The 17,263-nt window shown below is 40.4% G+C and overlaps 1 protein-coding gene across 1 annotated transcript in view; it reads left to right on the forward strand.

The window, feature by feature from the left end:
- Positions 1–17,263, forward strand: part of CNTNAP4 (contactin associated protein family member 4) — a 342,427-nt gene that overhangs the window by 40,981 nt on the left and 284,183 nt on the right. The window contains exon 2 of the mRNA XM_065405994.1: positions 11,456–11,566. Within this exon, the coding sequence (XP_065262066.1) occupies positions 11,456–11,566 (111 nt within the window). The remainder of the gene's footprint in view (positions 1–11,455; positions 11,567–17,263) is intronic.

Here is a 17,263-nt window from a genome sequence, read left to right on the forward strand (position 1 = left end):
TTACAACATGAGAGAACTGGAATATGTGAAAGGAGAATAAAGGTCATTCTCCTTTTGGTTTGACTGAAGTACGATAACTAGGGCCAAAATCCTACAAGGGATTCATCATTATGGAAACTTAAATTGTCATGGAATCCCACTGACTTCAGAGGAACACCCAATGTTTGTAAGGATTTGTACTGGTAGATTTCATTACTGGATCAAAGGCTAGCTGAGGTGATTAACTTTCACAGAAAATATGGTTGCTTTATTACTAGATCCCAAGATGTGTTGCACGTGTATAATTCCTATTGAATTCAATGAGTGTTAGTGACTGCACTTTAAAAGTTTTGTTTGTTTTGAAATATTCTATTGGTTTGAGAGTTATTCCTTATGTTTAAAATAGGGAATATAGCTGGAACACGTAATCTCTCCCAAAATGCACGACACTTTAAATATGATCACTGTAAGTATCTTGAGTGCATCTTAGGATCAGGTCCTAAATTTTCATATGCAATCATAGGTCCAAATTCTGATTACATTGATGTAAATCTGGTTTCAATCAATTGGCTTCAGTAGGGTCACTCTGGGTTTACCTTATTTAAATGAGCAGAATTAGGCCAATTCTTTCCATTTAGGCTTCTATCCTGCAGTTAATAACACATGGGCTGACTGATGGGGTTCTGAACAAATGCAGCAGTTCACCAACTGTCTCAATTCACCAACTGTCTCAATAATCAGAGTCCTAGATTGTAAATTTTTGAGGCAGGAAACTTTAATTCTTGTCTGTAAAACACCTCAGAAAAGCGATGTTGTTTTTGGATAATTTTCCACACAAACTGACAGATTTGCTTTCATAGTCAAATATCCCAATGAAAAAGTTCAATTTAATAAGGGCAAAAAAAAATAAAGTACTTTGAATGGAAACTGTTAAAAAACTTCTATCATTATCTAGAAGCTCTTGTGGGAGAGAGAGAAAGGACATCTACAACATCATTGATTATGCATTACAAAATAATTTGAATTTTTACAGAGATATACTTATATTAATCCTAACAAAATTTGCACCAACATCCCTGTTTATATTTCAGCTGAAAAATAAATGAAAAACATAATGAAAATATACTGAATTTCAAAACATAATGGGATCATATAAGAAGAGTGACAATTTAATAATCCAGTGAGAAGTTATAAGGCAGTCTTATTTAATAGGAAATGACATTCCAAGCAGTTACAAAATTAGTCTACCTACATGATGGAGTGAAACTTTTAATATTGACTTAAAATATATCTCTTCAATATCAGGGAATTAAAATATCATTTTACTTTTAAATCACATTCATTTTTAGTCCAGTTCATACGTTCATAAACTTACTGTGCTCTCTTTCAAGGTCTTGCCGTTTTACTAGCCTACCACTCATTACCATTTTTTAATGCTTCCAGTCTGCATTACAGGAATTTATATATTGCATTAACCTTTCATGCTTCCGCACAAAATGAACACAGTATACATTTGTCTTTAAATGCTGGTGACGTTTTTCATACCAATAAACTCATTCTTCATAACAGTGTAACTGTACTCTGATAAATAGCTAAAATAAATAATGTTATCCCCTATTCATATTAAGTGTCACCAATCAGCATGTTAACTTACAGAAAATACGTTTAAAAAAAGATGTGTAAACTAAGTTACATTAAAGCAAACTGAGCAGGTACTACTGAACAACAAGATCCACAGGTTTTAGATTCTATTGATACTTTATTATTCATTCTACATGTTCCTGCTAGGTATGATTTGGATTTGATATAGACTAGTGGTTGCCTTTTAAGTTTTCCCAAAGACAAACAGATAACTTTATCTCATAACTACAGTATGCCCTTCTACTTTCCTATATTTACCATAGAAAATACCTTGAATACTTCAGATACAGAGGTTATCTGTGTACAAAATACTTGTTTATCTAAGATAGTCAGCAAGTTTAAGAGCTACCACTGTGCACCTTTAAAGTGAATAACTAGTATTTGATCGGAAATGTGTGCATTTTCCCATCAAATTACAATTATATTCTGTCCTATTGGTGATTGATATTCCATCTTTCACCACTGAGATCAGACACCAAGCAACCTACTGTAAGGTCACAATTTGAAAACTACAAAAATATGGGCTTGACCCAACAACCATTGAGCTCAATGGAAGGACTCTTATTGCTTTCAAAGGGCATTGATCTGTTCCTATTTCAGTTAAAAATGTAGGAGTCAGATTCAGTACTAGGCCTCCTCTCTCGCTGTACTGTGGCCCTCAGGCAGGCAACATAACCCAAAAGTGGATGGCACTAGCTGAAAAGGAGGCATCGACAGGACAGCAGGGAAAGGATTGATTCAGATGGTCTCCTATGGAAGCAACAAAGGAACTAGGTGTTGGCACTTGGTCCCCCCGCTCACCCCCACGCCAATTCCAAAGACCAGGCAGTTCCTTCATTTCACTATATTACAGGCTAATAAAACAACTGGTGGTTGTTTTTGACACATTTTCCTACACCTGTCAGCATGGTTCAAAATTAAGTTGGCCATCTAGTAAAGCGAAGGAAAAAAATATTAAAAATGGAAAATACTTTTTTAAGGATACCTCACAATGTTACTAACAATACAAAATAATGCATTTATATTGTAATGTGTGATCATTTGCATGATTATTTTTGCAAAGATGAATTTATATCTTATTGAATGCTTCATCGTAATACTTTACTGCATAAGAGTTGCAGGGCAACAGATACCAAATGAGGCATGTCCATTAAACTACAGAATGTGTGGCCATGGTAAATTAAACTCAGTCTCTCAATCTCAGACCTAATGAAAGTGGGGAAAGAGAGAGGGAGAGAGAAATAATGGGCCAGATTCTGAGCCCTTTCCACATATTCCACCTATTTATGATTTAGATTGATATTGATGGTGGCCTTTAAGTTTTCCTAAAAACCGATAACTTTTTCTCCTAACTATAATATGCCTTCCCCCCCCCTATATTTAACTATAGGAAACAGTTTCAGATACCCTTTTTGGCCCCTTTGTCTGTATGCATTATGATACAGTATTTAGTTACATGATTACATGTCTTTTATCATAGTTTTTTGTGTATAATTTCAGAGGGTTTTAATAAAGTAAACTGAAAAACCAGAAATTCCACCATGCAGCTTTGTATCAACATCCACATTGGTTATCAGCAGGATTGGAACCTTTAGATCCACTATACAGACCTCTGCCGCTTGAGCAAATGGAGTCACAGACAGCAGTAATATGTTCTCATCATCCTGCATGAGGACAAGCACTAGAGAGGGATGGGACATGCACTTGGCCGGTGTCCTAGATATTTGCTGACAGCAGATGAATTGTGATGCTCAGAAATCTTGGTTTCCATTCTAGGCTCTGGGAGGGAGTGTACTCTAGTGGACACAGCCCTTTCTGCCCTGTCTAAGTCCTGTCTCTTCCTCACTTCTGGCTCCTTATTCCAGTTCCGTTCTCCTTGCCAACTTTGTCCCAATCCCCTCTCTTCAGTTTTCTCATCCCAGTCCCAGTCTCCTTTCCCAGCCAGTTCCAGTCCTACCTCCACCACCTCATCCAATCTCAATCTCTCTCTCTCACATCCTCACCTCAGCCCCTCCAATCCCTGGATCCTAGGCCTAGTCTCTTTACCCAGCCAATCCTAGTTCCCCTCCACTCCTCCACACACCTTCTTGTCAGATCTGTCTCCCCTCCTTGTCACCTCCATTCTCCCCAACACTGGTTCTTAGTCCCAGTCTCCTTTTCCAGCCAGTTCCAGTCTCCCCTGTACTCTCCAGCTTCTCATCATACCTGTATTCCTCCGCAGCCAACTTGCTTCCAGTCCCCACCCCTGTTTCTGACATTGGCTCTTTAGTCTCCTTTCCCAGTGTCTCCTTGCCCAGCCAGTCCCAGTTTCTCTCCCTACTCCAGTCCCAGTCTCACCAGATTCCTTGTCCAATCTACTCCTTTCTCTTTCCCTTGTCTGGCTTTTGTGCCCTCTGCATTTGAATTAAGCAGTTTCCTCTTCCATGCTGCCTGGGTGCCAGCAGGGTTATCATTAAGAGCAGAGGAGACAGAGAGGCTCTTTACTCTCAGTTCCAGTATCTGGCGCAGAACAGGGGGAACAGCCATTATAGGAAAAGACCCTGTAGCCCTGGGCTGTGAGGGGATGGAACATGCTCAACCATTCTGTGGGCATGGCACATGTACAGTCTGCTCACAAGTAGGAGGTGAGATGCTGGAGCATGCCCAGCACAGAGAGAATATTTAGGGAATTTAGCTGCTACAATAGAATAAGCCCCTATTCAGCAAATTTCAAAAGCTTTTTAATTTGGCCAAATTATTGGTAGATTTCCTCAGAGTTGGCAAAAGGCATATCCCTGACAAAAAGGCTATCTCCTGCCAAATGTTTAGTCTAGGGGCACTAGAGCAGTTCAAAGAAAAGTCACTAGAATTTTTTAACATTGGCAAAAAAATGTATTTTCCCTGGTTCTTGGAAATGGCTGTACCATTTTGACTAAAATTAAAAAAAAAGAAAAAAAAAAAAAGAAAAAAAAAGAAAGCAGCCTCAGGCAGATATCTGCATGGAAAAATTCAGCCTGAATGGTTAACATTTGAAAAGTTATAAGCAACTAAAACAAGGTTTTATAATGAGAAGTATCTGGCAACCTGAATACCTAATCATGATCCAGAATGTTTGTTTTACAAAGCAGTTTTAAGTAGTATTATCCCCATTTTCCAGCCCTGCCTATGATACTTCCCAGCAAAAGAGTACAGGGTGGTGGTGGTGGAGCAGATAGGTTGCTGTGAATTAATGTGCAGGTCTCATGATGCCCATTCATTTCAGAGCACCTTCCAAATGTCATTTGAAGGCAGCATATGGACCTAAGATAGAATGACCACCATTAAAATATGTATGAGTTTTACTAAGTGCAATGGTGCTTATGTTTAATTCCAGGGAGGCCTAGGTATCACTGGGATGTAGAAAATGGCAGAGACTCCAAAAGTTAATGAAGCTTAAGAGTAATAGGGTGATGAATGATTTAAAAGCCACATGGCTCAATAATGGTTTAAATCCACAGCCCACGGTGGAGGGGAAGTGTAAACAGGAGTGCAGCTATTGTGCTAGGGTACCGCTGCACTGCTCCTCTGTACAGCATCTGCTACTCAGCCCTTTATGAATGGAAGATGGATCAGTGACCTTAACGTCACCCTTCCTGCCTCTTCTCCTCTACTTTGGGAGGGCTCATTACAGCATCAGAACTATCCCGTGGACTGCACACAAACCTCTGCACACATGCACAAGAGCAGAGGCTTTTTGTGCCATCAAACATTTTGCATATGCAATTGTGGTAATTAGGTGCCAAACTCCAGCATGTGTGCTCTCAAAGTAAATGCATGTCTAAATAGGTGCCCATGCAAAATCTGTGAACCCAATATTGAGGGCTGGGTTGAGGATGGCTGAAAACTTTGACCTGAGGTTTTTACAGTGGCACACAAGAATCTAGTTGATGATTCCCACTGAAATCAGGGAGATTAATGCCCCATACATATTCTTGATGATACAGGGAAAAGAAGGTATTGAGGAAAGAGCTCAATATAAATGAAATTGTTTTTTATTGCATAGAAGTTGAAATGGGCACTAACAATATCCTGAAGCGGGCTGTCACAGTTTTTAACTTGTTTTTGTTTGAGTGTTGTCTCCTTCAAGCACCCCTTAGCCAGCATTTGGGGTCAAAGATGCAATCCAAATACATAAAACATAATGTTATAAACAAGGCTACAATAGTTGCTTTACAATGTGACATGCTAGTCACGTTTAACCGATCCATGTAAAGCATGATAAACTTCCTAACTGTAAGAACAGTAGGACAACAGAATAAACTGCCTAGGGAGGTTGTGGAAGCTCCTTCACTGGAGGTTTTCAAAAGGAGGCTAGATGATAGCCATCAGTCTTGGATGGTTTAGACACAACAAATCCTGCATCTTGGAAGGAGGCTAGACTAGATGACCCTTGTGGTCCCTTCTAACTTGGTGGTTCTACGATTCTATGACATGGCATTATAAATGCTATCTGTGAGTTGATATTAGTTTACTTGGAAGGTGCATGTTGAAATTCTCAAAGGTAGCATACTGTCAGTATTTAAAGTTCAGGGGGGAATAAACCAGACAATTTTGCATATACAGCACTCAGCTGTGCTTCTATAAGAAGCTCTGCTGCTTACTTGATTGTACTAAATCTGCACTGACATTATGGTATACTGAAGGACAAGGCTTTAGATAACTGGAATGAACTGCAATGTGACTGACAGAGCAAATATTATTTTTCTGCTCATATATACACTCTCCTCTGTTTATGTCTTGTAGCTTCAGGGTTTTATTTTTAATTGTATTTCAACTTTCCCCCACAACATGCACTGTTCTTTCCTGTCTCTCTTTGAACCTCTCATTTTCAGACATCTGGTTTTTAAATAGCTGCTATTATGACTAAAGTCAGCATATTGCTCCATCAGCCCCTGGCAGTACTGATACCACAACCAACTGCATATCTTCTCCTACTACCTCTCTGGAGACTGATTATGTTAGGTCTGCAACCTGTTCATACTGTAGGCCTGAGATCTGAAATTCTGTGTGTGTCTCCAAACCAAGATTCAAACATTAACATCACAATATGCTAGTGTGTCATCAAACGCACATTCTTTCTTCATGTAGGCTTTATTCAGTGCCAGATGTGTGTGAATAATACAGAAACCGTGGGTATGTAGTTATGCATCATGTATCGTTGAATATTGTTTAACAAATTAGACCATCTATCTCAAGAATTTAACGGTATTGCAAAGATGATTTATATTATTAAATTTGGTTCATTTTTCCTCTTATTTTTAACTGGTGTAAAGAGAGGCCTCTTGAAGATATACATCTATATATATTCAGTCTAGAGTATGTAAATGAAACTCCCACAGAAAGTTCTAGGCCAAATTCAATGGTAATATATATTCTATTATAATTTATAGGTCAGGGAAAAGTTGGTCAGAAAACAGATGTCCATGGTGATATCATAGTGATAATAGTGTAGCTTTCACTTACTTGGCTTTCAGATGTTGTACAAACTGTGTGTAACTCCAATGCCAGGTGTTCAGTTAGATTGTGAGCTCTCCTAGGCATGGACTGGCTGTTCATCTGTTTGAACAGAACCCAACACATGGGGCCCACTCTGATCCTAACTCGGAGATTCTGAATGCTACTGTAATATAAATGAATAGTGATAGGCATACTAAACAAGTCCCACTATGCCCCCATTAGCTTATGAATCACCATCTCCAACACTCCCGGGGCCAAGTGAGTTTAAGCAAAGTGGGCATAGCTCCTGTTGTGTCAGATTCCTGTCTCACATTACTGTGAATCAAGAGTAATGTTATTGAAGTCAATAGAGTTATACTAATGTGACAGCAATGTGAGGTCAGAATTAGGCCAAATGGGAGGAGTTATGCCCATTTATATCAGAGGCAGAATTCGGTCCCCACTGAATACAAAATTTGTGTAATTTATCCTTGTTTTGGACATGTAATGAATATCATATAATGAAATTTACACTATTTTGCCACTTAAAATAATTTATTCATCATCTAATTATCATCTTAAGTCAGAATTAATTGTGGCTGCAGATGATTACGTACAAACATTGTAGGTGAAAAATTGGGGGCAGGTTTGAGGACTGTCTGAAAATTTGTGACTTGATTTTTTCAGTGTGTGCACCTACTACTCTAGTTAAGTCAATGATAGCTGCACATGCTTAGCACCTATGATAATCAGTCAGTTGGGGCCTTGAACTTTATGTTGATGACTGCTCTGACTCTTTTGGTTCTTCTCTGACTTCCTTGTTCACCTTAATTGCCCTGCATTAACACTCCCGTTCACTACAATTGTAATTCCCTAAACCTTGTTTTTACCAACAAGATGTATTCATAGATTAAAGTAGTCCCAGAATTTTACTTGACTCTTTATTCTCTTTCCCCTTATATCTGTGTTCTTGCAAGGTCTAAACTTAGGGTTTACCTCACCTCTCATTTAGACTCCTGTAAATCAAGAGTAGTGCCAGTAAAGTAAAGTAATATGGTTATAAAACTGATCAGTTTACAGCCAAGCTGAAAATATATTCCCTAGGTACATCATTCTTTATTAGTATCAATCTGGAAGTGGCTGGCAGGAAGGCCTAATCTTACATAGTCTTTTGTTTCACCACTGAAGTAAGGGGGGGAAAGAGTCTGGTGCGCTAGGCAATAGCCAATATGGAGGAGTATTCTTGTAAGACATTACAAAGTAGCTTTTCCACCAGACCCTACAGAAGTAATGAATAGTAGCCATGGAACCTACATTGAAACTAAACAAATTTTTCATGCATGGAATATATATTTCAGTTCTAAAACTAGCAAATGAAAATGATCTGTATGCAATATCTTTTATTAAATGCAATAAACAAGTCAATTCAGACCATCTGACCATTATCAACACTTGCAAGCTGTGTTTTGGATTTAGTTCAGGAGTTCTTACTAAATTTTGGGTTAAAATGAATAGCAACCCCTGATCCTCAATATTTGCTAGGTTTGATAAGCTGTAGAGAACAAGGCAGTGTCAGGTTTCTTTCCTAGAAAAATTCCCCACAGCTGCTGTACAATAAATATATGATTATCCATAGATGTATTTACAGTAATTGGCTCATTTCTCTTCAGTCAATACATTGTACGAGACAAACCATTTTTGTCTTACAATATTGTATTTTTGAATAATAGCTTATGTATATTCAGCTATCTCTCTGTGTGTCTAATATATATAGAGAGACAGACAGGATATAAATATAATACAATGCACAATATATAGGTGTATATACTTAATGAGCATGGTTGGGAATGTCACATATAGAGCATTGTGCATGTAGCGCATTGTGCAGCTATCAAAGTAAAGCTCTTATTAGATCTTCTAAATAGAATAAAATAGCATTGCTGAATATTTCTACAGAGGAAGGGTACCTAATGGATAATGTAATCAGCAGACACAGACATTTAAAAGGCAGCTGACTCACCTGTCCGAAGCCAATGTGATTTTTCTTCCGCTAAAGCAGTGGTCTCCAGACAGTGGAATGCACCCCTTAGGAGGGTGCGGAGGAACATCTAATGGTGCAGAGGGGCCCGGGTTCCGCTCCTGGCTGGGGGCGGGGTGCAAACACATTCCATTACAGGTAAGGGGAGAGTGAGAGGAAATGTTTGGGCACCACTGCACTAAAGGGATATGGTTTCTACAGAGCTGAGGACCATGTTTCTGAGCAAGATGGGGCTGAGTTTTCTGTAGAAGTAACATGCTGTGAGGAATCAGAGCCTGCATCAGAGCAAGTCTCCAGGTAACCTAACTAGTGCAGCTGACTTTGTAGTAGTCTGCCTGACTGGCTACACTACCTGGTTGGTTTGAAGAGCCAGCAGACATACTCTTAATCCCAGCAGCAGCAGTAGTTCAATGGCTGCTCAAATGTTTGCATTTGTTCTCCGCTTACTTCTTCCTTGTTCCAACCTTGGATCCAGCCCTACTCCTGCCTTGGGCCCAGCCCTGCTTGTGTCTTTCCTCACTCCAGGTAACCTAGTTCTGACCCTTGGCTCCAATTCCTGACTTTGGCTGTGCCTGTTGGCTCTGGCATTTGGCTTCTGACTCTAGTTATGACCCTGGGCTCTGATTCCAGGCTATTGACTCCTGCTCCAACCAGTAGGCACTACTGCCTACGTCCCCATCACATAACAGTTTAAGCATTCCCAACAAAAAGCTGATATGGCAGTTATGGATCCTACAAAGGCCAATATCGCTGATGAAGATAGTGGGAGTCCTACAGACCTTGCAGGCCCAAGTTGGTACCCTGCAGGCACAGAATGTGGTTCTGAAAGCTCAAGGCATGCCACCTTCAGCTCCAAACACTGCTCCCCATGAACCCAAGCACCCATTAACTGACAAGTTAAATGGTGATTGTGACAAATTTTGTGGATTCCTATCAGTGTCGGTTCCTATTTCTGCCATGCACATGGTCGTATCCCACTGACCAAGCCAGGGTGGGATTGATTATTATCCTGCTTACTGGGGAGGCTCTGGCTTGGGAGTCTCCACTCCAGGAGAAATCCAGTCCACTTCTGAGACAATTTGAGGACCTTGTTAGACTATGGCTTTAATGATCCACTTCAGGTGTTGTGGCAGAGACACTGGCCAGTTGCTAAATCTGCAGTGGAGTTCTGACACTTGGTAATAGACACCAAGTGGAACAAAGCCACCCAGCATTATCATTTCTGACTCAGCCTAAATGACAATAACTAGCATGGGTGGAATGCCCGTTCAGCCTGGATGCTTTAATTGACCTATGTATCAAGATTGACAACCACCAGACCAAAGGCTTCCATTAAAAAAATGGTTCTCCGAGCTCCTGCCAGCTCTAGTCTTCACATTACCAGTCCCTTCCTCATTGCTTGAACCCATGCAAGTTGACCAGGTCTGTCCCCTTATCCAGGCCACGTCTCAAAGAGTGATAGTTTACATAATTTCTCCTCTTTTTCTAAGCAACAAATACCAGCAAAGTATAGTCAGGAAAAGACTTGCTTGCACTTTTTGTGTGTGTTTTAAGTCAGTCCTCCTTCAGCTAAAGCTAGAACAGGTATTGATTCTCAATTTATATTTTGCAATATAAATGGAGAATGAACACATGTCCTGTATAGTAATTGAGCTGGAGAGGGATTTAACATCCAAAATATTGATTAGAATCTGCTTACTTATGCACCATTGATTGTGAATTGCAGTTAATCCTCTTATCTGAAACACTGTGGTTTCTTTCTGTATGAAGTTGAAACTCGCATTCTAATAATTGTCTAACAGTGATTTCATGTTGCTTCTACATCAAACACACACACAATTTGCAAACTCAAGGTACCATCCTTTCTGGCATCCATCTTAACATAGCACTTTTTTTTTTTTTTTGGACATAGTAATTGGATGTAATGTGATTTTATTCAACACCTAGAGAAATATAAAGCGGGTTCTCAGGTCAAAGCTTCATGCTGCTCAAGCTAAAGCAGGACTGGCAGGTGTCAGTACCTATCCCTGTAAATAGTAGCTAGTGAGCTGTGAGCCATTTATCAAGTCTGTCTTCAAAGTTAGGTTAGAACCTGAGGAATATAAGGAGTCAGAGAATATAGGAAATGACACCATGGCAATCTGATGAAATATTAGTGAGATAAAAAGTGCCAGCTCAGTACTAATCTGGTACATATAATAGACCCTGAGACAAACATTCTGGAACATGCTTCCTGAAACAAAAGGCCAATTTAGATATTTTTTCCAGTGTTGGTTCCTGGCTATAATTTTCAGTAAGCGGTGTTCAGTGCATTAACCTGAACATGCTGTTTTCCCCTGACAGATAATTGTGATGATCAGCTGGTGTCTGCCTTGCCTCAGTCTTCATTCAGCAGTTCATCAGAGCTGTCTAGCAGTCATAGTCCTGGCTTTGCAAGGCTTAATCGAAGAGATGGTGAGTCTATTTTCTATTGATTTCTGCTTAATTGCCTCATTTTTTCCAAAGCATTTTATTACATAGAAAAAAGTAAATGAGGGTCAGTGAGTATTTTCAACTTTATCTTGCATAGAATGTTGAAATGATAAAGAGTGAGCATATTTTTTTTAAAATATGTGTTTAAAGTTTTAGAAAACATAGGATTTTTATCACTGGGAGTTAGACCATTGTGTCATATACAAGTATCGAGGAGAGCTGTGGACATAACTGCATACATACTACTGGAGGAGTTTCGGTAATTTCATTTAATACTAATAGTAGATGAAGCTGAATTGATTCAGAAAATCTATTTGGATAAGCATCCAAATGTTTGGATACTTGAATTCATGAAATTGGACTGGAAATCTCTCAAGAAAAGGCTTTTTTCATTCGTTTTCTAGTATCTCTGTTTCTATCATTAACGTCAGTGGTGCCAGGATTACACTCCATAAGAACATTTCCAACACATCTGTTTTCATTCCTGGCAGATATAAGGAAGTGCAAAGGTATATATACCAATATGGGGGCAAGTGGATATCCATTGGTAATATATGTTACCTGGTTGGGAATATGGGTAATTGCTAGAGGTCATTGAAAAAACGATAATATTGTCATGAAAAGATTTATGAAAATTTGTTTTGCTTTGTGGAAATTCAAAATTTTGATGAAAATTCAAATTTTTAATTTATTTGACCATTTAATAATGGCACCATATGCATTCACCTAACTTACACTAGAAGCTAATGACAAAAACTGCAACTACTGATATTTTGGGCCTTTTTTTTTTTTTTAAGTGAAGGACAGCAGACGGTTGCACGTTAGGTGAGCATGCAATTGTGCATCTACATTTGCATGCAAAATACTAGGAATTATACAAGCAAACGTAGGTGTGCAAATATGTACTGAACTCTGGTCTCTTGTAATGACAGCATGTCCTTTATATCTACCCAATTTCCATACCTTATTCTTATATATGGTTTCCATATCAGATAGGTTAATTTCTGGAATTAATGTATACAAATGGACTTTATGGTACATCTTATTGTTTAATTAAAATGCAGTTAAAATTAGAAATTTTTTTAGAAAAAACTTTGCTGAATTATGGCTGGAAGATTTATTTAATTTAGGTTGTAACAGAGGACTCAGCAAATATTTTCTTTAACTGCTATGTAACTAACTACAGTATAATGTTAAATGATCTATTGTGTCATGAAAAGGGAATTGTCTGAGAGAAGAGAAATTTTTGTAATTACCATAAACATATTTTCTGTTGTTAACGACAAAAATCTATTAAAATACTTTGTGTGAAGGACAACTATTCTGAAGCTTTCTGACAGTATCTGTGACATGACATGAATTCTTTGTCTAGAAAGAAAAATTAGTTAGACATTCATTCAAGGACATATCACTGTTGACATTGTGTACTAATTGCATATTAGTAATGACTAATTACACTCAAAATCCAAATTAAAAAATAAACATAAGTATTTAGGGCATTGAAGAGAGGAAAAACTTTGAAATACCAAGAAATTGCAGTAATCAGCCTCATTAGACATGTATCCAGGAACTTAGTCATTCTTGTCAATAATGCACTCAAGGCAATTTTTCTTTTTTTCCTGTGTGCCAAGGTGGTTCTTGATCTTACCATCAAAGTGCTACTGATGAGGGAGAACAAAACCCTTCAGAAAAGATTTTAGGCAGCAATAAAGTGGAATAATGCAAAGTGGAGTTATTGGTAAACAAAAGCCCATTGGCAGAAGTAGCTAAAAATATTTCTTTTTATAATTACTTTATGGGGCCCAAACTCTTAGTTAAGCTACAAATATAAGTGGACATCCGAATTTTTTTATTGTTTCTAAACAAGATTGCCTCAAGCTTAGGACTAGACTGTGACTTGGACTACACTCATGTGCAAGTCTAAGGATGAAGTAAGAGCCCACGTTACACCCCTCTGTGATCTACCTGAACCTTGGGACCAGGTGCATAAGAGTAAGCAAGGCTACTCACCTGCTTACTCTCTTTATGGAGCAGATGGGTAAGCAATGGGCAGTGTAGCTGAGCCAGTTTGGGGCAGGAGGTAGGAATTTTCTGCTGGTCTGTGCCTGTAGTAAATTACTACCCCTGGCAGCAAAGAATAAGCAGGGAAGAAACTGTGGCCCAGCTGTGTGCCTCTCTGAGTCTTCCAGGGCTACACCTGGGCAGTACCTTCTAGCCCTTAGTAATACAGCATTATTTCAGACACTGAAAAAAACTCTAGTTATTAAGAGGTACTCAAATGCATTCAACTCACCCTATCTATTTAATAAGAATTTGCATATATTGATAAGTATGTAAGATAAGCAGTAATAATACTGGATACTTCCAGAGAGCTTTCTATCCTTGGATCTCCATGGTACATTGGAACTCCTGTTGCACTCTGAAACTATTTATAGTGAAGTAGAATGAAAGTCCCAAATTGCTTCATTACAACAATGTGTAAATTGTAAATTTGATTAGTGTGAACCTCCGCTTAGAATAAAGTTGTTAAAATAAAATGACTTCATTATAAGAGGGATCGACTGTATTCTGAAGTGTTCTTAAGGATGCTTACCTTAGGACCTTCTTTGCATTTCTTCATGAGAAGATGGCAGGATTGTCTCAGTAAGGTGCACTCCCAAAAATGTTAATTCATTTAGCTATATCTCTTAAACTATGAAATCTATCAGCATCATAGTAGAATGCATTATTACTTTTTAAATTGCCTTTGCCTTCCTACTCCCTAATGTACTCAGGCATTAGTAATGATCATAGCTTTACCTCTGGCATCTTTCTATTACACATATATCCAAAGCAGTGGGTTGTCTAATTAGAAGATTGCTAGCTCTCTGCCTACTCGTTCTTTACCTCTGAGGGTCACAGTACCCAGCAGGATACACATCTGAATGTCTTATTCATCCATCATGCTCAGATATTTTGTTTATGTAGTAGTTCATGACCAGACAACTTGGTTACCCACCTTTACATGGCATGATCCAACTCTCCCTGGAGATGGAGGGGAAAAAAATCTGAAAATGCCCTCTCTAGCTATAAATTAGCTTTAATTTATGTTTCCTTTTTGAGTGCTGTAGGGATTCAGTATCAAGGCCTGGGCCACTAGTGAATATTTTTTCCCACTAACAGGTTCACAATTTCTAGATCAGGATTTGACTTTTTTTTAACTTCTGTGTGTACTTTTCAATGAACATTTCTGTAACAATATTGTGTAGGTGACCATATGAGGAAGATAATTTAATCAGGAAATATAAGTATATATTCATGAATGTGTGTGTTTGCAGACAAGTTAGTATATTCACACAGGAAATGTTTGCCAAGCCAACCGGTACAGACTGGCCTTTTGGAGTTAGGAGTAAGGGGGCTGGGAGTCAGAGAGACTAGGAGAATGAGAAAGCCATTGATTTTTAAAAGGCAGCAACTCTGAATGGATAACATTCAGGGGAGATTAGATGGGATAGAAGAGTGGAAGCTGAAGCACCTGAAAAGTCTCTTTAATTAGGGACATTTTGTACATGTTCCAGCCTGAGAACATGCAGGAAGTGTTTGCAGTTTGGCTAAGTATTGAGACAGGGATCAATGCTTGGGGACAATCATCTGTGATACAGCAGGGCCAGGGAGCAGTGGGAGAGTGGTCATATGGAGTGCCGGGAAGTGGGCTCAACCAGAGGTTCTGGAGGAGCTGGGAGAGGGGCTGCAATCTGGCACACTGCAGTTAGACATGTGCCAGGGTATCCTTCACACCGCAAAAAGGGCAGACAGTGGGAAGAGGGGTGAACCGTGCCAGGTACACGCCCGTGCTCACTGCTCCATGAAGGAGCCGCCAGCTAATGTCCCCGGAGGGTCGTAGAACCAAGATGGAATACAAACTGGCCCACCGGGGTCCCTCGCCCTCTGTAGCTGGTTGAAGGTCCCACCACTTGGTATCAGGGTGGGACATGAGGGTGGGGAAATGAAGAGTGTGGAGCACAAGCGTGTAAAGGTGGTCCCGTGGCGCAGTTTGGAAGTGAACTGGCTGCAAAGCATTCAGCTGGCTTGGGGTACAAAGGGGTGGGGGCCGAGAGGGCTCATGGGGCAGGGGACTGACAACAAGATCCGGAGGGCCTGGGGTGAGGGGCGGGCGGGGGATACTCTCTCGCAGGACCCGCTTGAGGAAAGACCGAGAAGTGGGCAATAAGGCTGCCTCCACCTCCCGAAGTACGCGCCAGGGGGTGCCAAGGGCAGAGAGCGCCATGCACCAGTCAAGTGCATAGGGATCCACCAGTCCCTCCGGTCATAGTCCAGGAGGTCTCCGATCCTGAGGTGGGAGAGTAGTAGAGGGGAGATATATAAGCCCTAGGCTAATTAAGGCGTGGTTCCCTGTAGACTAGGGAAGGTTCTACAGATTAATTGGAGTACCTGTAGTCAATTAAGCCTCTGTCAGGAACCTAATAAAAAAACCGTGCTTCAGGCAGACAGTTTGTGCGAGGAAGGAGAGAGGACTGGAGTTTGGAGGTGTGTTGCTGAGAATTGAAAGACCAGAGGAAAGGAGACCCTGCCCCAGCAGGGAAGGGAGACTCCCTCCCCCAGCGTCAAGGACCGAGGGTAACCCTACCCAAGGGGGAAGAGGGTAAGAAACCCGCAGGGCTTAAGAGGGGCTGGGGCTCAGAGTGAGGAGCAAACCCAGACCTCTTCCCCGCTTCCCTCCTCTACCACTTTCCCGGGCCACTAGCTGGACCCTAGGCACCCCAAGGGCAAGAGGTGGCTTCCTAGCTCCATCCTCCCACCAAGAAAAGTGCGGGACTCGCCATACCAACATCGGCCATTTTGCCACATATCGTATGGAATCGTCTCTACACAGCACAGGAACAGATATTCACAGGGATGCTGTTGCTAAATGGGTGCCGGCCGATGTGAACTAAAAAAGGCTGCTGACTGGGAGTAGGGCCATCACCCCTCTTGCTACCATCGGGAAGAACTGTGGGGCCAGCAAGCAGTAGCACAAGAAAGGGTCCACAGTAATGTCCACAGCAGCAGCTGCAAGGTGGTGGTGGAGGGGTTTATCTATGTAGCTGCTTCTCTTGTCACTGGAGTATCTGAATATCTATTTGAGGTCCTTGTTTCGGCAATATGTATTCAGCGGGTGCAGTAAGCCAAAGGTGTGGATCTCTGCTGGGCACACATTGCACAAGAGAGAGAAGGCGCTTGTAGAGCATGAACAGCTCCTATAAGGGGAGAGAAGATGCTGCTGCAGCAGCAGCAGCAAATCAAGAGGAACTACAAGAGACTTAGCCGTGTTAGTCTGGATCTGTAAAAAGCAACAGAGAGTCCTGTGGCACCTTTAAGACTAACAGATGTATTGGAGCATAAGCATCATGCGTCTGACGAAGTGGGTATTCACCCACGAAAGCTTATGCTCCAATACATCTGTTAGTCTTAAAGGTGCCACGGGACTCTCTGTTGCTTTTTACAAGAGACTAATGCCAAACTCTAGGCAGCTAGAGGAAAATTGGTAGCAACTGACCGAGAAGCAAAAGAGCCCAACTGCAACCAGAAAGCTTGGTATCAAACTCATATCAACACCTGTTTGACTAATGCCATGGAGAATGGGGCTGCTCTCCATGATGCTCTTCTTGTTTTGTATATGCTACAGTCTACATGCTGCTT

The sequence above is a fragment of the Emys orbicularis genome, chromosome 6 (assembly GCF_028017835.1).
Source record: "Emys orbicularis isolate rEmyOrb1 chromosome 6, rEmyOrb1.hap1, whole genome shotgun sequence".
Classification (NCBI taxonomy): domain Eukaryota; kingdom Metazoa; phylum Chordata; order Testudines; family Emydidae; genus Emys; species Emys orbicularis.